The sequence below is a fragment of the Brachyhypopomus gauderio genome, chromosome 10 (assembly GCF_052324685.1).
Source record: "Brachyhypopomus gauderio isolate BG-103 chromosome 10, BGAUD_0.2, whole genome shotgun sequence".
Taxonomy (NCBI): Eukaryota; Metazoa; Chordata; class Actinopteri; order Gymnotiformes; family Hypopomidae; genus Brachyhypopomus; species Brachyhypopomus gauderio.
The window spans coordinates 12,153,139-12,170,512 of NC_135220.1; the positions used below are offsets into that span (position 1 = coordinate 12,153,139).

General features: G+C 40.3%; 2 protein-coding genes across 9 annotated transcripts in view; one reads left to right on the forward strand and one right to left on the reverse strand.

Moving 5' to 3' along the window:
• The window catches only part of ryr1a (ryanodine receptor 1a (skeletal)), a 79,239-nt gene extending 76,674 nt beyond the window's left edge, over window positions 1-2,565 (forward strand). For all 8 annotated transcript variants that reach the window (XM_077019495.1, XM_077019496.1, XM_077019499.1 and 5 more), the window contains 4 exons: window positions 858-922; window positions 1,097-1,197; window positions 1,294-1,345; window positions 1,991-2,565. In XM_077019495.1, the coding sequence (XP_076875610.1) occupies window positions 858-922; window positions 1,097-1,197; window positions 1,294-1,345; window positions 1,991-2,086 (314 nt within the window). In that variant the 3' untranslated portion in view covers window positions 2,087-2,565. The remainder of the gene's footprint in view (window positions 1-857; window positions 923-1,096; window positions 1,198-1,293; window positions 1,346-1,990) is intronic.
• A 251-nt stretch (window positions 2,566-2,816) lies between these two features.
• On the reverse strand, window positions 2,817-7,679 carry il2rga (interleukin 2 receptor, gamma a). The gene is made up of 8 exons (XM_077019503.1): window positions 7,496-7,679; window positions 6,910-7,000; window positions 6,650-6,828; window positions 6,233-6,372; window positions 5,831-5,999; window positions 4,069-4,168; window positions 3,854-3,935; window positions 2,817-3,659 (listed from the first exon to the last, which is right to left on the reverse strand). The coding sequence occupies exons 1-8, from the start codon at window positions 7,557-7,559 to the stop codon at window positions 3,414-3,416; spliced, it is 1,071 nt and encodes a 356-aa protein (XP_076875618.1). The 5' UTR covers window positions 7,560-7,679; the 3' UTR covers window positions 2,817-3,413.
• Window positions 7,680-17,374: the final 9,695 nt, after the last annotated feature.

Below are 17,374 nucleotides of genomic sequence, written 5' to 3' on the forward strand. Positions count from 1 at the left end.
CAAAGTGCATCCTAAAGAACAACCTACAACTTTAGCGTGGGTATTTCTTCCTCTTACCTATTTGTGATGGTTAGTTTTAATCTAAGAATTTCAATAGCTTTAAAAAAAAAAACCAGTGCTCTGGAACCTTTAAGACCGCCACTTGCGGCCGTGTTAAGGTAATTTGGTTAAGGTAATGGGTTAGTGGGTGGCCCACCGGCCCACTAACCCATCGGCCCACCGGGGAAATTCCCGGTAGCAATGTATGCCAGTCCGCCCCTGGGTTGAGTGGAAGCCTGTGAGCCTGTGTCTCCCCCTATCAGGACTGTGATGCCCGCTGTTCGTTTACAGAGGGCCTGGCAGTTATAATTCAGCGCAATACCAGTTTCAAATGACAGCAAAATTGACCAATCATATCTTCTCTCTTAGTGGGCGGGCTTAACTGTATGATAATTTCCGCCCGCTGTGGCGACGCTAGCTGTCGTTAGCACCATCGCTAGCTAGTTTCGATTCATCCCTTTGACGTCCTCGTGCGCTGTTTACATATTCCGCTTCCGAGAACCACGGAGCTGTGAACCTTATTTTGTTTGTATACTTATTTTGCTTAAGATGTTATCTAGTACAGATATTATTGTTTATTGCGTTTTTAAAGCTGTACTGTCGTCTCAGTTTTTCTTTATTTAGTTTATTAAGAAAGGAAAAAAAAAATTTCGGGGGGGGGGGGGGGGGGGGGGTAGCGGGCCCAGGTTTAAAGGTCACGGTTCGCTACTGCTGTAAAGCTACACAGTGTTAGGATGCACCTGTAAAGCTACATAGAGTGTTAGGATGCACCTGTAAAGCTACATAGAGTGTTAAGTGTTGCTCTCCTCCCCTTTCAGGTCTGATCATTGATGCTTTTGGTGAGCTGAGGGACCAGCAAGAGCAAGTGAAAGAAGACATGGAGGTGAGAAGGTGGACGAGCCCTTTATCAGACCCAAGCCCTGCCAGAACCTCCATCTTAATATTAATCTGATTTACAGGTTCTTTAAGGACATGATGTCCTTCTTGGAGTTTTTGAAAATGTGTTCCCTTTTATCTGTGTCCACTTGACATTAATGTTCATGGAATCTCTTTCCAGACCAAATGCTTTATATGTGGGATAGGGAGCGATTATTTCGACACAACTCCACATGGATTCGAGACTCATACTTTAGAGGAACACAACTTGGCCAATTACTTGTGAGTCATGCCTTCCTTCTCAAGACTGGGACACATTCTTATGCACACTCATGTAAAGACTCATCCATACATGTATGTTTGCTCTCTACATTCCAGGTTCTTCCTCATGTACCTAATAAACAAGGATGAGACCGAACACACAGGTCAGGTGAGGAGGTCAGAGGTCAGAAGGTTACACAGGGACCATTACCAAGAGAGTTCAACTGGTTGACTGGGAATGTCTAACAATGTTGATTGAATTCCTATCAATGGATTCATACCCATCTTTGGAAACTTCCCAAATCAGCACACATGAATAATTGGCTGTGAAATATATGTTCTATAGTGTGACGTGTGTCTGGAGTTGCGTGTTCTGGAAATGGAGCTGTATGTTGTGTAGCTGGAGATTTGTGTTGTGTTGCAGGAGATGTGTGATGTATGTTGTATGGAAGTGTGTGTGTGTGTGTGTGTTGTGTAGCTGGAGATGTGTGTGTTGTGTAGCTGGAGATGTGTGTGTTGTGTAACTGGAGATGTGTGTTTGGATGATGTGTAGCTGGAGATTTATGTTGTGTAGCTGGGGATGTCTGTGTTATGTAGCTGTAGATGTATGTGTTGTTTAACTGGAAATGTGTGTGTAGCTAGAGATGTGTGTTGTGTAACTGGAGATGTGTGTGTTATGTAGATGTGTGTGTTGTGTAGCTGTAGATGTGTGTGTTGTGTACCTGTAGATGTGTGCTTGGGTCATGCGTAGCTGCAGATGTGTGTTGAATACATTGAGCTAAGCCTTTGGGCGGGTTCTTGTTTCCTGTGGCAGGAGTCGTATGTGTGGAAGATGTACCAGGAGCGTTGCTGGGATTTCTTTCCTGCTGGCGACTGCTTTAGAAAACAATATGAGGACCAGCTGGGCTAGTGAGGACCTCAGTCCCACAATAGCACACATCATCAGCAAATACACACACTTCAAATTTTAATATGTAGACTTATTCATATATTATTAAAAGTACCATGATTTGTCAGTAGGGGGCAGGCATGAACTGCTCTGGCACTGGTAATTCAGAGTGAGTATTCTGATCTTCTAATGCCTTTAATTTAAGGGCTTTTTATCCCTCATGGATAACTGGAACACTGGATATTTGATATCAATGATGTAACGACACTGAAGCGATTTATTAGATAGAATACTGTTGAAGTTTTAAAATGAAATGAATACACGTGTAAGAAAAGATGCACGTTGATGTGAACGTCATATCTGTCAGCTCAGAATGATATAAACTGATGTTTTAGAGCTTTGGTATTAGTAATATATGTACAGATATTAACATGAAGTCTATGGTTGATGTTTTTAATTATAGAACACGAAATCATATAAAGTCATATAAAAATGTTTAACAGCTTCTGGAGTCATTTTTTATTTTTATTTAAATTAATCGAAAAAGAACAATACGTTATATTTCTTCATTTTATTTATATATTTAAAAATAAATCAAACGTATACAAAACTTTCTGTGCTTCTAAATACTGGCCATCATGTTCAAAATAATAGAATTACATTTCACTGAAATTCACTTACTAAAGCATATAATAATGTAGCACAGTCTTTACCATCATCCCCCCCCCCCCCCCCCCCCCCCCCCCACACACACTGCCATAAGGTAGTCGTGCCAAGCAGGTAGTTGTACACACACATACCCACACACTTTGATAAGACAGCTGTCTCAAGTAGACACACACACACTCACACACACACAGCGATAATGTAGTTGTGCCAAGCAGAAAAACACTTAACCCACACACACACACTCACACATGCACAATGTGATTAGATAAGACAGCTGTACCAAGTAGACACACACACACACACACACAATAAAGTTGCTTACTTTCACTTAGTAGCAGTCTGTTGCACACAACAGCACAGAAAACATAGATGTGCATCTACTCTGTATATTAGACACAACAGATTAAAATATTGTTATATTTGTGGACATTTATAATATATACAAAATTGCTGTTTTTTCTTACTGCTCATAACACTGCATGCTCATACTGAGGCACAGAGCTGGTAAATATTTTATGATTTTGTCTAATATCATAAAGACATAAAAATAAAACAGCCGATCCTCCTGGGCCAAGCGTGTCCTGTATCTGAGCGCCGGCTGGCCGCTTTTGTGTTGCGATGAACTGTGTTTTACAACACAGTTGCTGCACTTTTGTTAAATGATCCCCAAACTGCAATTTTACCGTCCTACACGAGCAGTGGCCGGAGGCGGAGCCTGTGTGGTTTCCCTGGAGACGGGGAGGGTGGAGGCAGAATAGCTGTGCATGAGCTGGTAGTCCGTGGTCAGAGCTGGGCTGCTGGAGACTGGGTCAGCCCCCGGACTGGAGGCCTGAGGCACCAGGCGGTACTCACGAACTGGACACGGACGCTCTGTGAAGTTGGGCTTGAAACCATCCTGCAGCTCTTTGGAGATACTGAGCCACTTCTGCAGGAAATTAGATTAGAATGAGATTATTGCGAAGGATTATTTAAGGTCAGATAGAGTCGCTGACTAATCTCTTTGATCAGGTAAGACGAAGAGATTGAGGAAGTATAGCATGTCTTGTGGATGGTTATTCAACAATAAAAAAAACACGCCGATAGAAGTGCATGAGATTGTGTCAGCAGGAAATTAACTACCTCTACATTGCCATCGTAGCTCTCGATAAGATCTCCGAGGTTTTTGGGACTTGGTACAACAGGAACAAGGATCACCCTTAACCTGCCGAAGAGAGAATCACACCTTTACCATAAAACAAAGACACTGCCAGGGAGTCTCATGCGTTACAGGAGGGTGCGTTTACTGCAGGGTTGAGACTGCCTGAGTGCAGTGGCCAGTGCAGCGAAGCACAAACCTCTCACTGTGCATGAGCAGACAGGACAGGGTGATGAGGAGCACAGCGGCTCCTGCTGTGTACATCACCATCACGGCCATGGAGGTGGCAGCAACGGGCACTGAGGGAGGGAGAGGAAACACAGGCTCCTTAACTCCTCACACCCACAATCACTCGCACCCATTAAATCCACTGTATAGTTGTGTCTCCAGTGAGTTCATTTAATAACATTACATATTGTACATTTATGGGGCATTTCCAGGAGTTTTGTATTAGAAATTGCGAATTTCAATCTGCTACATGTTATAGCTGCACCTCTACTTTGCTGTTTTTCTGACTTGTTACGTTATTCTTCATATGAAGGTTTTAATTTGACTTTTTTTTAACCATTTGTACATGTGCATGTATAACAGCATGTGTGTGTATGCATGAGTGTGACTGAACCCCTCTAGGTCAGTCTTTGGATTATTCTTGGGAAACAAATTAGTCCAGTGTGCCAGTCTCAGTGTTTGTCGGTAAAAATAATCTAGTTAAGATTCATTAATCTTAACTTTGTACACATTTTTTACCTCAGTGGTGCACAGTAAGAGATGTTTAGGTGACGGATAAGTATGGTTTTCATAAATAGTGCTGTAACCATGTGGCTTATCTCACAACACTTAGGTAGCAACACATCAAATATGTCAGTAGGAAATGGGTCATACCAATCTGCAAATGTTACATTTGGCCATTTATAGATAAATGGTGTCAACAGCCATGTGAATCATGTGCTCCATTAAAAGGAGAATTCTACTGCATTTTGCTGAGGAGGATATGAACAAATCCTGCAGTTTTCTAAAAAGCACAGGTCCACTACAGGTTAAAACACTTACAATGCTCTTAAAAGAATAAAAATAAAAAAATCATCCATTTTGTTATTCAAACTGTCCCAAGAGCTTCAAACTGTCCCAAGAGCGGCTGAAATTAGTTTCCTCTGTAGGGTGTCTGGGCTCTGCCTTAGAGATAAGGTACGGAGCACGGTCATCTGGGAGAGACTCAGAGTAGAGTTGCTGCTCCTCCATGTAGAGAGGAGCCAGTTGAGGTGGTTCGGGCATCTGGTCCGGATGCCAACTGGGTGCCTCCCTAGGGAGTCCCAGGACACGCTGGAGAGATTATATCTCTCGACTGTCCTGGGAACTTGGTATCCTCCCAGAGGGACACCTGGGCCTCTTTGCTTAGGCTACTGCCCCGGCGACCCGGACCCAGATAAGTGGATGAGAACGGATGGATGGATTATTTAAACTCCCAGTTGCGATTGTGTTGATATGGCTGAAATCCTGGCAATGCTGTCTGTTTCTCCACACACCCCCAAAAAGCACCTCTCTGCCCTGCATGGACTCATTCATTACAATGAATACATATTGCAACACAGTCTTTTAGTTTGATGGTTTTCATAACTATTGTAATTCCTCCTTCTCTTATTCTGAAGGGACTGACTGAAGGTGGTGTTGGTTAAGTGAGGGTCCTCAGACCCGTTAGAGGGCATCGCATCGTATGTGCCTGGTTATCCAAAGCCCAATCTGGACATGCTTATCAAAGTGAAATGATTGGATAACAATACCAAAAAAGTCAACAAAGATTGATATGCTGAAATAAAAAGAGGCATTAGGTTGGGAAGTGTGAGTGATTAGTGGTAGTTGGAGGTCAGAGGTCATTCGGCGATGTAAAATGCAGTGTAAGTTCCAAACATGCATAATACAGAGAAGGTGCTACGACTGTCACTTCAGCAGAGTGGGTTGTGTACCTGTGTCGTTGGTGTTCTTTGGAGAGCTCCAGTGTAACAAACTGCTCCATTCACTCCAAATATCTGACTGGCCACAGTTCGAAGACATACGAACTCTGACCTGGAACTCATACACACTCTGAGGAAATGCTATGCCGAAGGAATTCATCTCAATGTGTTTTGATTCAACCTGAGGTTAAACAAAGAAATAAGATGCTTCATTACAGAATTGAAAAATCCACGTACAAAGCACAATGTATATTTATTGATAAACCCAAGAAGTGCTGTTGTTACAGAAAGATCAAAAAATGCCAATCAGCAAATGTTACATTTGGTAAATTAACTCTCGACAAATAGTGCCAACAGTCCTCTTAATATCATATGGAAGTGCTTAATGAAGTCTCTCCTCAGTGAGACTCCTACCTCCCACTCTTTGCCTTTGGTTCTGTAGCGAACTTCACTCTCTTTGCATGATGGCTTTGTCCTGCTGCTGGTGTTCCAGTAGATCCACAGTTGTGGATCTTGCAAACTCGCTGTGACATTGTATGGAGGATCCAGCTTCACTATTAATACAGGAAGTCAGAGAGAATGGCTTCCTTTCAGTGGTTCTTCAGACCAAAAAGAACAATGTTTGACCATTTAAGAGTTCTTTCCAGTATTTATCGGTCAATCAGTGGTGAGCCAAAACCTCGCAACCTTATCATGAGCCCTTATTTAATGTAATCAAACCTAACAATATAACTGTGTAAATAGTAATACAAATACTGTTAGTGATTCAACTTGTTGAAGACAAGAAAAAAAAATTAAATTCTTCTGTTCCAAAACTTTCCTCTGTCTTACCCATGCCTGTCAGTTTACGATGGTGATACATAACCACACTGCCATTGTGTCTGTATACCCAAGCATGTAGAATATCGAATCTTTGCAGGTTTGCTTCGCTGTACGGCAGGATGCAGCCCACATTGACATTGTTGGCCCTCAGATACGTAGAACATTCCTCTTCTGCATGCTTCTCAAACCTGAGAGTAAACACAACTGTGTTTTTTTTGTCCATCACATGGGCATGTATTATACATGTTATGCAGATATACATGAACTACCTGCTTCTGAAAGTGTAGTTTTCCTGGAGGGTGCCATCCTCATCCCATGTGCAGTTTACATACTCCAAATTCATGACCACACACCTTATATCTGGTTAACATGCAAAGGTAGATGTTCATGTTTCTGCTTTATGTTTGAAATCAGAACAGTCCCACAAACACTAAAGTCTTTTTCAGAAATAAAAAAATTACTATTTTAAAAACTTCAATGGTTTAACTTGAAAATAGCTTATTATAGTTCATACCATGAGTGGGGTTCAGTTCAGTATTTTTATTCTTAAGTAAACAGTACAACAACACATCTTCATGACATATTTTGAGTTTGTTTTATGGTGAAATCTTCAGAGGAAATAATGTAGAATTGCTTTTTTTAAATGTGGTTAACATTTCCTGTCAGCTCATCTCTGAATTAATTATTAAAACAAATTTTAATAAATATTCAAGCAATAACTTTCTCTTGTAAATGTAACATACAACAAATGTATCTATATTACAACAATATTTCCTATAACTAAATTTTAAATATTACAAACTAAACAGCAGCAACAAAATGAACACAAAATAATTAAAAAGTAGTGAAACTCACTAGTAGGACTCTTAGCTTCACATCCAGGACAAATCCCAAAGAGAAATAGCAAAAACATCAACATCTTGTTTGACAAACCTGTCTAGATGTGAAACCTTTTTTATTTAGCCCCTACTGAACTTTAGCAGCTGAGAGTATGTGTGTTTGTGCGTGTGTGTGAGAGTGTGGTGGGTTTGTGTATGTGTGTGATTTCCTGTTAACTACCCATTTTGGGGCCCAGGCTCATCACAACATAGTTCTGCTCATAAGAGCTTTTCTGTAGCCACAGAGGTGCAAACACAGAGGTGGGATGACAGAAAAATTATCATTCAGGTCACAGTTACAATATCAAGGAAACTGTTTAAAGATTAGTTTCTGGTCCACGGAGTTCATAGGTACGTCAAACAACATATTAGCTGACACAAATGCAAAATATATACAATAAAGATAAGCACCTGTTATATATGATAGTTATACAGTGATACATTTTCCATCCAACAACTACATTTTTACTTTAAGCCTTCAGCCCAGACTCAACTTTCTCTTATGTACATTATGTAATATTTATTGCTTAATGTTTGCATTTGTGCATCTGGATAGTCATCTAGCACATAAACATAACATAAATAACATAAATGTGCCATATTTTGTCAATTGTGATTTTTCACCGTAATCAAAATTTGTCCTCCGCTTTTTACCCATCTGTGCAGTTAGAACACACACACACACACTAGTGATTACTAGGGGGCTGTGGTGCACACTTGCCCAGAGCGGTGGCCAGGGACCAGTTGGGGTTAACCCTCCCAGGTCAAGAGACACACCGGTGTGTCAATATGGATGTGTCCAGATTTTTATATTAAACTCACAAAAGTATATTTTTGGATCCTACTGATAATGAGGATTATCAGTATTTTCAACAAGTCCCCCCCCCACTGTTTGGTAGTATGCAGTAATTCCAACTGTTCATATATCAGAGAGTTGTGTGGGTATCAGACCCAGTAGTGTGGGCCCTGTCTTCGTGGCTGAAAAGCAGGACGCTGAGCAGTGGTTATAGTTTATTGCTTACAGCCTATGAACACTCTGTGCAGCCCGGCTTTAGAACACTCCGTCTGCGCAGCCCGGATTTAGAACACTCTGTCTGTGCAGCCCAGCTTTAGAACACTCTGTCTGCGCAGCCCAGCTTTAGAACACACCTCTAGCATAGCGCACTGCACTCAACCCCTGTGATACTGCCGAGTGTAATAAAGACCACTGTCCTGTTCTTAAATCTGATGTCACTTCAGTGGAATTTTGATTCAGTTCAGTTGCAGTCTGCATTTACACGTCACTTCCTGTTTCCTATGTTGTGTGTTTTAGTAGTGCTTCGTTCCTGTCCTCCCCAGAGCCGACTCTGTCTCTTCTCAGAGACTGTCCTCTCCAGCATGCAGAGGACAAGCTTCCTGAGACATTAGCATGCAAAGCGCTGCAGCAACATTTACACTCTGATACCTAATGGTGGACAAGCCAGGAGTACATTTACTCCAGGAGTACATTTACCCCAGGAGTACATTTACTCCCTTGCAGAGTTTGCAGTGCACAAAGACTCTGTAAACACTGAAATATGAATTACTGAGCTCTTACACATAAATTTTTTCACCAGTATTGGCATAATGGTCTAATGTTCCATCAGCTTCTTGTTAGTAAATGAACATGACAGTTGGCTGTGTAAGTGTCATTTTTGTACAAAAACCCACTACACAGCATTTCTAGAAGCAGCCATGAAATCAGTGAAATTCTAACAACAGAAAAGCTGTTTGTGAGGTGATGGTGATTTTGTATGATGTTGCTGTGCAGCACTGCTGTAGAGGGAGAGAGTACTTTAGGACATCCAGCTCGGGAGAGAGTGCTCTGGAGGTCACGATGCTCACTTTGTGTGTGTTTCTGTTCCCCTGAGCTCCTCATATCGTGCTGTAGTGACTCAGACATGCCAGAGAGGAAACGAGGCCACGAACAGACCAAGAGCCAAAAAAACCCCAAAACGCAAGTATATATACATATAAACACACACACACACACACACACACACACACACACACACACACACACACACACAAGATCATGTTCTACTTTACCATATTCCTTTGATGATCCCTATTAATGATCTGTAGCTAATTAATGCTACATACAAATACAAATAAACCGATATTGGGCAGGGATATGAAAATTACACAATATGACAACTAATATAACACATACCTAAGTTCCCTTTTCTATCCTACTGTCACTTACACACTCCCCCCCCCCCCCCCCCCCCCACACACACACACACACACACACACACAGAATCTGAAACTACATTGTGTTACTTTCTCACTTGGGAATTTCCACTGTTCACTGTAAACAAGGAATAGGGCATCATATTAGAGACTTTTGGGCATTACTGAGCAGTGATGGCTAAGTTACCTTGAGAAAGTAATCCGATTACTGATTACTGATTACTCCTTTTAAAAGTAACTTAGTTACGTTACATATTACTTGATTTTAAAAGTAACTACGTTAGATTACAAGTTACTTTAGTAGTTACATTCAGCAGCAAAATAAAATTTTCCAATACTCACTTTATTGGAAGTGCATTTTTAACAGTAACAATGTATTGAAGCAGGTTCGGTAACCGAGGCAGAAACTGCTTAATCCAAAAATCCCGAGGAGGGAAACTTTATTGATAACGCAACCCTGGCGCCCCCCCAGCCATTGTCACTTAAAGGGCAAGACTCTCCTGACATTACGTTTGTGTAGCTGCGCGGTATTATTTGTAAATTTATTTGTAAACGTAATACAAGCGAACTGGGGTGGGTTTCCCGAAACGTTCGTAGCGCCAAGTACTTCGTAACCTCGTATGAAACGTACAAGGTTAAGAAGTACTTAGCGCTACGAACGTTTCAGGAAACCCACCCCAGTTCAGTCAGACAGCTTGTGAAACGAAATACCATTACAATTTTAAGCATTTTAAAGTAGGCGATATTAGTCAAAATTCCAGCACTTTTCAAACGTGGAACACAGTGCAACATTAAAATTCTTCAGGTAAATGTTCCTTCCCCTGTTTTTGAGGGGTGTTTCTTTATACTACCACATATCGTTACGGGAGGACACTGCAAAAAATGACTTGTAAAACGCGCTCGCGCTCTCACGGGGTCGCGCGCAGCGTGCGGAGTCGAGCGCTATGGTCAGACGCAAAAGTAGAACTGAGCCAAGAAGAAAGCAAAAATATATATTTTTACTAGGGAAAATAAAAATAGTAACGCACAGTTATTTGGATAAGTAACTTTAATCTGATTACTGGACTGGAAATAGTAGCGCGTTATATTACTCGTTACCGAAAAAAGTGGTAAGATTAGAGTAACGCGTTACTAAGTAACGCGTTACTGACATCACTGTTACTGAGTTCAGGGTCTGACCATCTAATAGTGTGGGAGGGGGGGTTTAACCAGGAGAGCTGTCTGTCTATCACCGTGGTCCCAACAGAGATGTATTCACTCCCCTCTTACTGGTGAATGATGCATTTGACCTCTTAAACTCGAGGATTACTATTCAGCTGTTAATCATAGGATGAATTATTGAGAAACCAAACCACAGTGAATGTTTCAGAACCGTGAATGTTAAATCAGAGATCTGTAGTTACAACGTTGAGGAAGATAAGTTTGGAAGCACCTACAGGTTAACATGATAATCTCTCAAAACCCTGTCATGAATATTTCAGCCAGTATTTCCTCTCAGCACCCTGCAAACCGAATATACAGATTAATCTTTGGTATGTCTAATGTATCCAATAACCTCTGTAAAAGTATGACACATTATTGCTCACAGAAGAATAAAACTTATGACTCAAAGGAAGATGTTCTCAAAAAGACACCATTTCAGAAGCATGTCAGTAGTGAAACTCCTAGAAAACTATGATTCATGATTCATAGCATTATGCTAATATTTTCGTAGCAGGCTAAGCTGCACTAAGAAGTCATGGTTACTGGAAGGGGGGAGGGGCAAGCATTATGTAATGGTGGCAAACTGCACAGGAAGCTGGCAAAGGTCCTCTCACATTTCTACAAAGCCAACATTATCAGACAAATGTTTACAGGTCCTCTTACACTTCTACAAAGCCAACATTATCAGACGAATGTTTACAGGTCCTCTCACATTTCTACAAAGCCAACATTATCAGACAAATGTTTACAGGTCCTCTTACACTTCTACAAAGCCAACATTATCAGACGAATGTTTACAGGTCCTCTCACACTTCTACAAAGCCAACATTATCAGACAAATGTTTACAGGTCCTCTCACACTTCTACAAAGCCAACATTATCAGACGAATGTTTACAGGTCCTCTCACATTTCTACAAAGCCAACATTATCAGACGAATGTTTAGAGGTCCTCTCACACTTCTACAAAGCCAACATTATCACACAAATGTTTAGAGTTCTTAGTCTTGTTGTCGGATGATGGCATTTTGAGAACAGTGAGGGTAACGCGTACTTTCGCTTTATTCTTTTTCAGATGCTAACAATATTCTGAATGCAGCTAAAACATGTGTGCAGTCTACTTAGCGAGTGTAGTTATGTAGTGTAAAAAAAAAAAAAAAAGGGCAGTCATGGCCTGGTGGAAGGGAACTGGTCTTGTGACCGGAGGGTCGTGGGTTTGATTCCCAGACCTGAGGCCATGACTGAGGTGCCCTTGAGCAAGGCACTTAAAGGAACAAGATGTCCATTCTATATACTGTATGTCTACATCTCTATGGCTTTTAAGATGTCAATAATCATGTCATATCATGTCAGGTTCAATGTTTTTTTAGTTTTTTAAGAAGAGAAATGTTGCTTTCCTGATTGCTTCATTTTAGATTTATATAAAAAAACTGCTTTAACCTTTTCAGTTTCTTTCAATACTTTATTTCTCAGTATTATAAAAATACACCACTTATCTTTTCTAGTTTTCAGAAAGCACTTCAGTGCATATGTTTCAGAATTTCACACACCCCCATCTAACCACAGAAGAGTATTATATTTATATAAAAGTATAGACATTATATTCTATTACAAGACATTCACATTACAATACATATTTATCACTATCCTCATAAATAATTATGATGACATTATTGTAGATGTGCAGGAGGCAGGGCTGGAGTGGGCCACTTTTTCAGCCCGGGAGTTTCATGCCCAAATCCGGACCAAAATTATTTTTCCCTCCCAATGGGCCCAAACTAGAGATTGACATGAGCCGGCCCTTCGGGAATCCTCCCGAATCTCCCGATTAGCCACTCTGGCTCTGGCAGGAGGCAATCTTGGTCATAGGATTATCTAGCCCTTCATTCCACATACCTAGCATGTGGGGGCTGAGGAAATACCAGCTTAGCCATACAGATGGTATGAGAAGCACCACAATACAGTCAGAAGTCATAGCAGCTAACTTGTGTTGAATGACAAATTGTATATAACCTCTACAGCCCAGTTGTTTACATAACTGCCACTTGTTTGAGAAGAAGCACCTGCCTTCCGCCATCTTAACTTGAGCACCCTGTGGTACCATGGAGAATGTGACAGTGCTCTTCTGAGTCACAAAAATGGCATGAATGATAAATATTATACCAGATAAAGATAATGCATTAGGTGGAAAAAAGTTATTCAAGCATTCATCTCATAATACTTCATTCATTTTTTTTTATTCCTTTATATCCTTTATTCCTTGATATGATTTTAACTTTGGGTGTAGATGTTTAGGTCATTTCTGTAATTAGCACTCCCATAAGTCTCAGCTTTGTGTTTCGTTTTGCAATCCTGTATGGACCAGAGGGGGATGGCTTCTCCATTTCAGTCTTGGTTCTTCTTAGTGGTTGTTATTTTACTTTTCTTGGTTTCTACAATGAAATTTTGAATTGAATTAAGCTGGGCCCAGTGGGCAAAAGAGACGCCCACTCCCACACACACGCAGTGCTTTACCTGGTCCTGCTTCTCTTGTTCCCGAGCACTTTGCTTATAGACTGCTTCGTATTAAGAAATTGCATTTCTTTTGTGTCACTTGTTGTAATTGTCTTCACCGTGGGAACTAAAGATGCTCCAATGTCACCTGACTCGGCTGCGTACTCTGATACAACATTGCTGCATTGCTGGTTAGCTAGCTAATGGCTTTTTGGAGGCTTATTTACATTTTATGTGGAGGTTTTTTTACATTTTATTTTTTTGCTTGTCCCATTCAAATAAGTAGTCTGTTTTGCCATGCAAAATACAATAAGATGCATCTTGGGCAATCCCTTTGTCAGGTAGTTCACTTACATTTCTAAAATTAAATTTCATCAAGGCAACTCAGAAGCTAGCAGGTTACCTATCTACTGTAGTTCTGCTGCTTTGAGACATCAACTCGTTCCTCCTAATTAGTGTTCGCTTCTCCACCAGTCACACCTGTCCACACTGCCAAAAGTACAAATACCCTGTTTAATAACCACAGTATCACTGTGCTTGATTGGCCAGAAAACTCACCTGACCTAAAAAAAGGAAGATGAGAGAGAGAGAGAGAGAGAGAGAGAGAGAGAGAGAGAGAGAGAGAGAGAGAGAGAGAGAGAGAGAGAGAGAGAGAGAGAGAGAGAGCGTAGCCTATATACTTATGGATGTTTCCGGTCTAGAGAGCTCAGCGCTCTTCACTGGACTCTCATTACCTCTTAATGTTATTAAAAGTTTTGTTTTTGTACAAGAACATACATGTATTTGTTTATGACTGAACTACGAGATCTCGGAGTCTTGCATAATATGAGAGAAAATACATTTTCCTATCGTTTCTAGTCATGTTTAGACATGTGCAAACAGGCATTACACATAGGCTGTGTTCGAAATAGATTACTACATACTGGATACTGCATACTGGACTCAGTATATACTGGATACTGCATACTGGTCCTCGTAGTAGTATGCAGTACAGTTTCCAGTATGCGACAAAAGCAAAGCACACTACGGGGTCACGTGATCGTAGCGTTGCATGATGGGATGCAGTACACCACGAAGATAGCTCTGTTTGCATACTGAAATATTTTGCGGAAGTAGTAGGTCATCCGGGTATGTTTCACGTACTGGAAATTTTCATTTTGGTCACATACTGCATACGACATACTGATTTGGGGCTCGATCAGTATGCCAGTAGTATGTAGTAGACTATTTCGAACACAGCCATACATTTACCCTAGGGCTGTATTACAGTGGCACCATGACCTTTTACTGTATCACGTGGGTAAATTTTCGGTTCAGATAGAAACTCACCTGCACAAAGCCATAAGCTTCAATATGAAATACACTGTGCCACCATCTGATGTGACTGATCTCAAAAAGAACATGAGAAATCTGCCCCCTTATCAGTGCCGTGGATCACTGGCACGTACACGAGTTCACACTGGCACATGCACATACTCTTTGTAGTAGGCTATAGCTACATATTTAGGTATGTGTGGACATATTTATGGTTGTATAATAATCAAGGGGAAAAGAAACTAAAATCCAGTTTATTTGGTGAATTTAAACACTTAAGTGATCACAATGAGAATTTAACTTGGTAAAGTTTTGATATCAAATAACGAGTCTAAATTAGATGCTGCGTTTCCGCTGCATGGTGGTAATGGTTGACTATTCTGGAAGGTCTGTGTGGGTTTGTGTGTCACCTTCCTACGAATGAGATTGAGCAGATGAGGCTGATCTTTCCGGAAGTGCTCTCTCTGAAACCCTACACAGCTGCGACAGCGATCTTCTTTCAGTAAATCTGTGTCCACGTGCGCCTCCTTGTGGACATCATATACAAACGCAAAGAAATTATACTATATAGACAGAAGTTAAATTATTTATGTATGGTAATTTTCTAACTAAGAAAGAGATTATGACAGGAGAGATAGGCAGTACGCTAGAACGTTACAGCAGATATTCCTTTGATTTCAACATTAGACAATACAAACTGTGTGTGTGTGTGAGAGAGAGAGAGAGAGATAGATAGATAGATAGATAGATAGATAGATAGATAGATAGATAGATAGATAGATAGATAGATAGAGAGAGAGGGGGCACTTTTTAAAAATGGTTCTAGTGGTTTTAATCAGCAAATGACGTTAGCTTCTCTAAATCTAATGAATTCCTGTTTACTGTAGGAATGCCCAAGCACCACGTCTTTAAACAACATAAAAGTTATACAGTTAACCAGATTAATGAAAAAACCTAAAGTAATATTAGCTATAGGTAATTTATGTTGAACATGGCCGCATGGTAATTTATGTTGAACATGGCCGCATGATAATTTATATTGAGTGTGGGAGACCTACTCTGTCTGTCATACACTGGTTCATTTGAGGACTACAAAGCAATCTGATCCGTCTGAGCTGCACTTTATTGAAAAAAACACTTTCATAAGTATTTATTTCACAAATATTGTTTGATGTTTTTACAAAAATAGTCAGTGAAGCATTTCTTCCTTTAGTATGTATGCTCACTCTGAAAAAAAACGCGTCTTAACTGCCATGAATGATTTCAATACTGATTTTTAAAAAATAAATGTAAATAAAACATCAGGTCCATAATATACTGTATAAGTAGTCTTTCCTTCCAGAGTCCCCATGGCCCACCACTGGAATTAAATGTAAATGTACTATATTTTAGTATTTTAATGTAAGTTTGTGCAAAATTATAAAGAAACTACACATCATTGTAATTACATCGTCTCAACCTTGTGTAACATTGTAATATTAAACTGTGAACTATGTTGCTTGTCTGCACTGATTTTACATCGACAAAACTATATCCCATATTTACTCAATTGAGGTGACAGATTAGTCTCACATTAATCAAACAGATATAAGACTGTGAAATTGTGTTTATAATCAAACTTACCAAGCTGTTTGATATATGCAATTGTTATTTCACATCGGTTAACATGATGCTATATGTTATAAATTATAATAAATAAAACAGATTAAAAATAAATAAATATTAGAGCGATATAAACGTGAAACTGTTCAACTGTCGCCATGGCCGGAGTGGGCCACTTTTTCAGCCCGGGGGTTTCATCCCCAAATCCGGCCCAAAATTATTTTTCCATCCCAATCGGCCCAAACTAGAGATTGACATGAGCCGGCCCATCGGGAATCCTCCCGAATCTCCCGATTAGCCACTCCGGCTCTGACTGTCGCTTAGTTGGGCATCACATTGAGCCATTACAGACCAGACCCTTGTGCAAACCAAATGGCTTCATGCTGCTCCCAAAACTCAGGTCACTTAAGAGCTACTGCGTTCGCTGTCATGGCCGCTTTGAGCTTACCTTAGATCGGGGAGATTTTCGTTGGGTAAATGTTCGTGTTTGAAGACTCGATTTGTGAAACATGACGGAAATCTTATACAACACCTGTGTTGAATGGCGCTGTCCCAGGTTCTGAAATCCACTAATTTCTTGAATGTTTTTTATAAATGTCCAGATTAATGGACAGGCTTATATAAAGTTAACGTCTGCTACATATTAACCAAGACAGTTCGTTTACAGAATCTACTTATTTAAATATTTATTTACTTAATTAGACTAGTAAACAGTGATTTTGCTTCCTACAAAAATAGCTGTTGGCTATGTTTTTTTCACGCTCAATTCCAAATATGCTTTCAGTTTTTTTTCTATCAGCCATAGTTTTTTTTCTTCATCAGTATACTCATATGTCTGTATGTTTAGTATGGAAAAGCCGCACAGAGGAAAGTTGATCACTCTGTGTTGGCAGACTCCTGCAGGACACTGATGTCCCTGAGGCCAAATATAAGAAAAGACTCACACATGATCATTTTAGAACTATGTTTGTACCCATTTTAAGTGTAATTACAGCCTCGAATCTAGAATCAGATTTAGTGTAAGTTTTACTATGA

Excerpts from the sequence above, each read along its gene's own strand:
- il2rga (XM_077019503.1), bottom strand. The coding sequence starts at position 7,559 with ATGTTGATGTTTTTGCTATTTCTCTTTGGGATTTGTCCTGGATGTGAA. Across the intron at positions 7,001-7,495 it reads TGAAGCTAAGAGTCCTACTA|ATATAAGGTGTGTGGTCATG; the intron begins GTGAGTTTCACT and ends CATGTTAACCAG. Across the intron at positions 3,936-4,068 it reads CTGCTCATGCACAGTGAGAG|GTTAAGGGTGATCCTTGTTC; the intron begins GTTTGTGCTTCG and ends TCTCTTCGGCAG.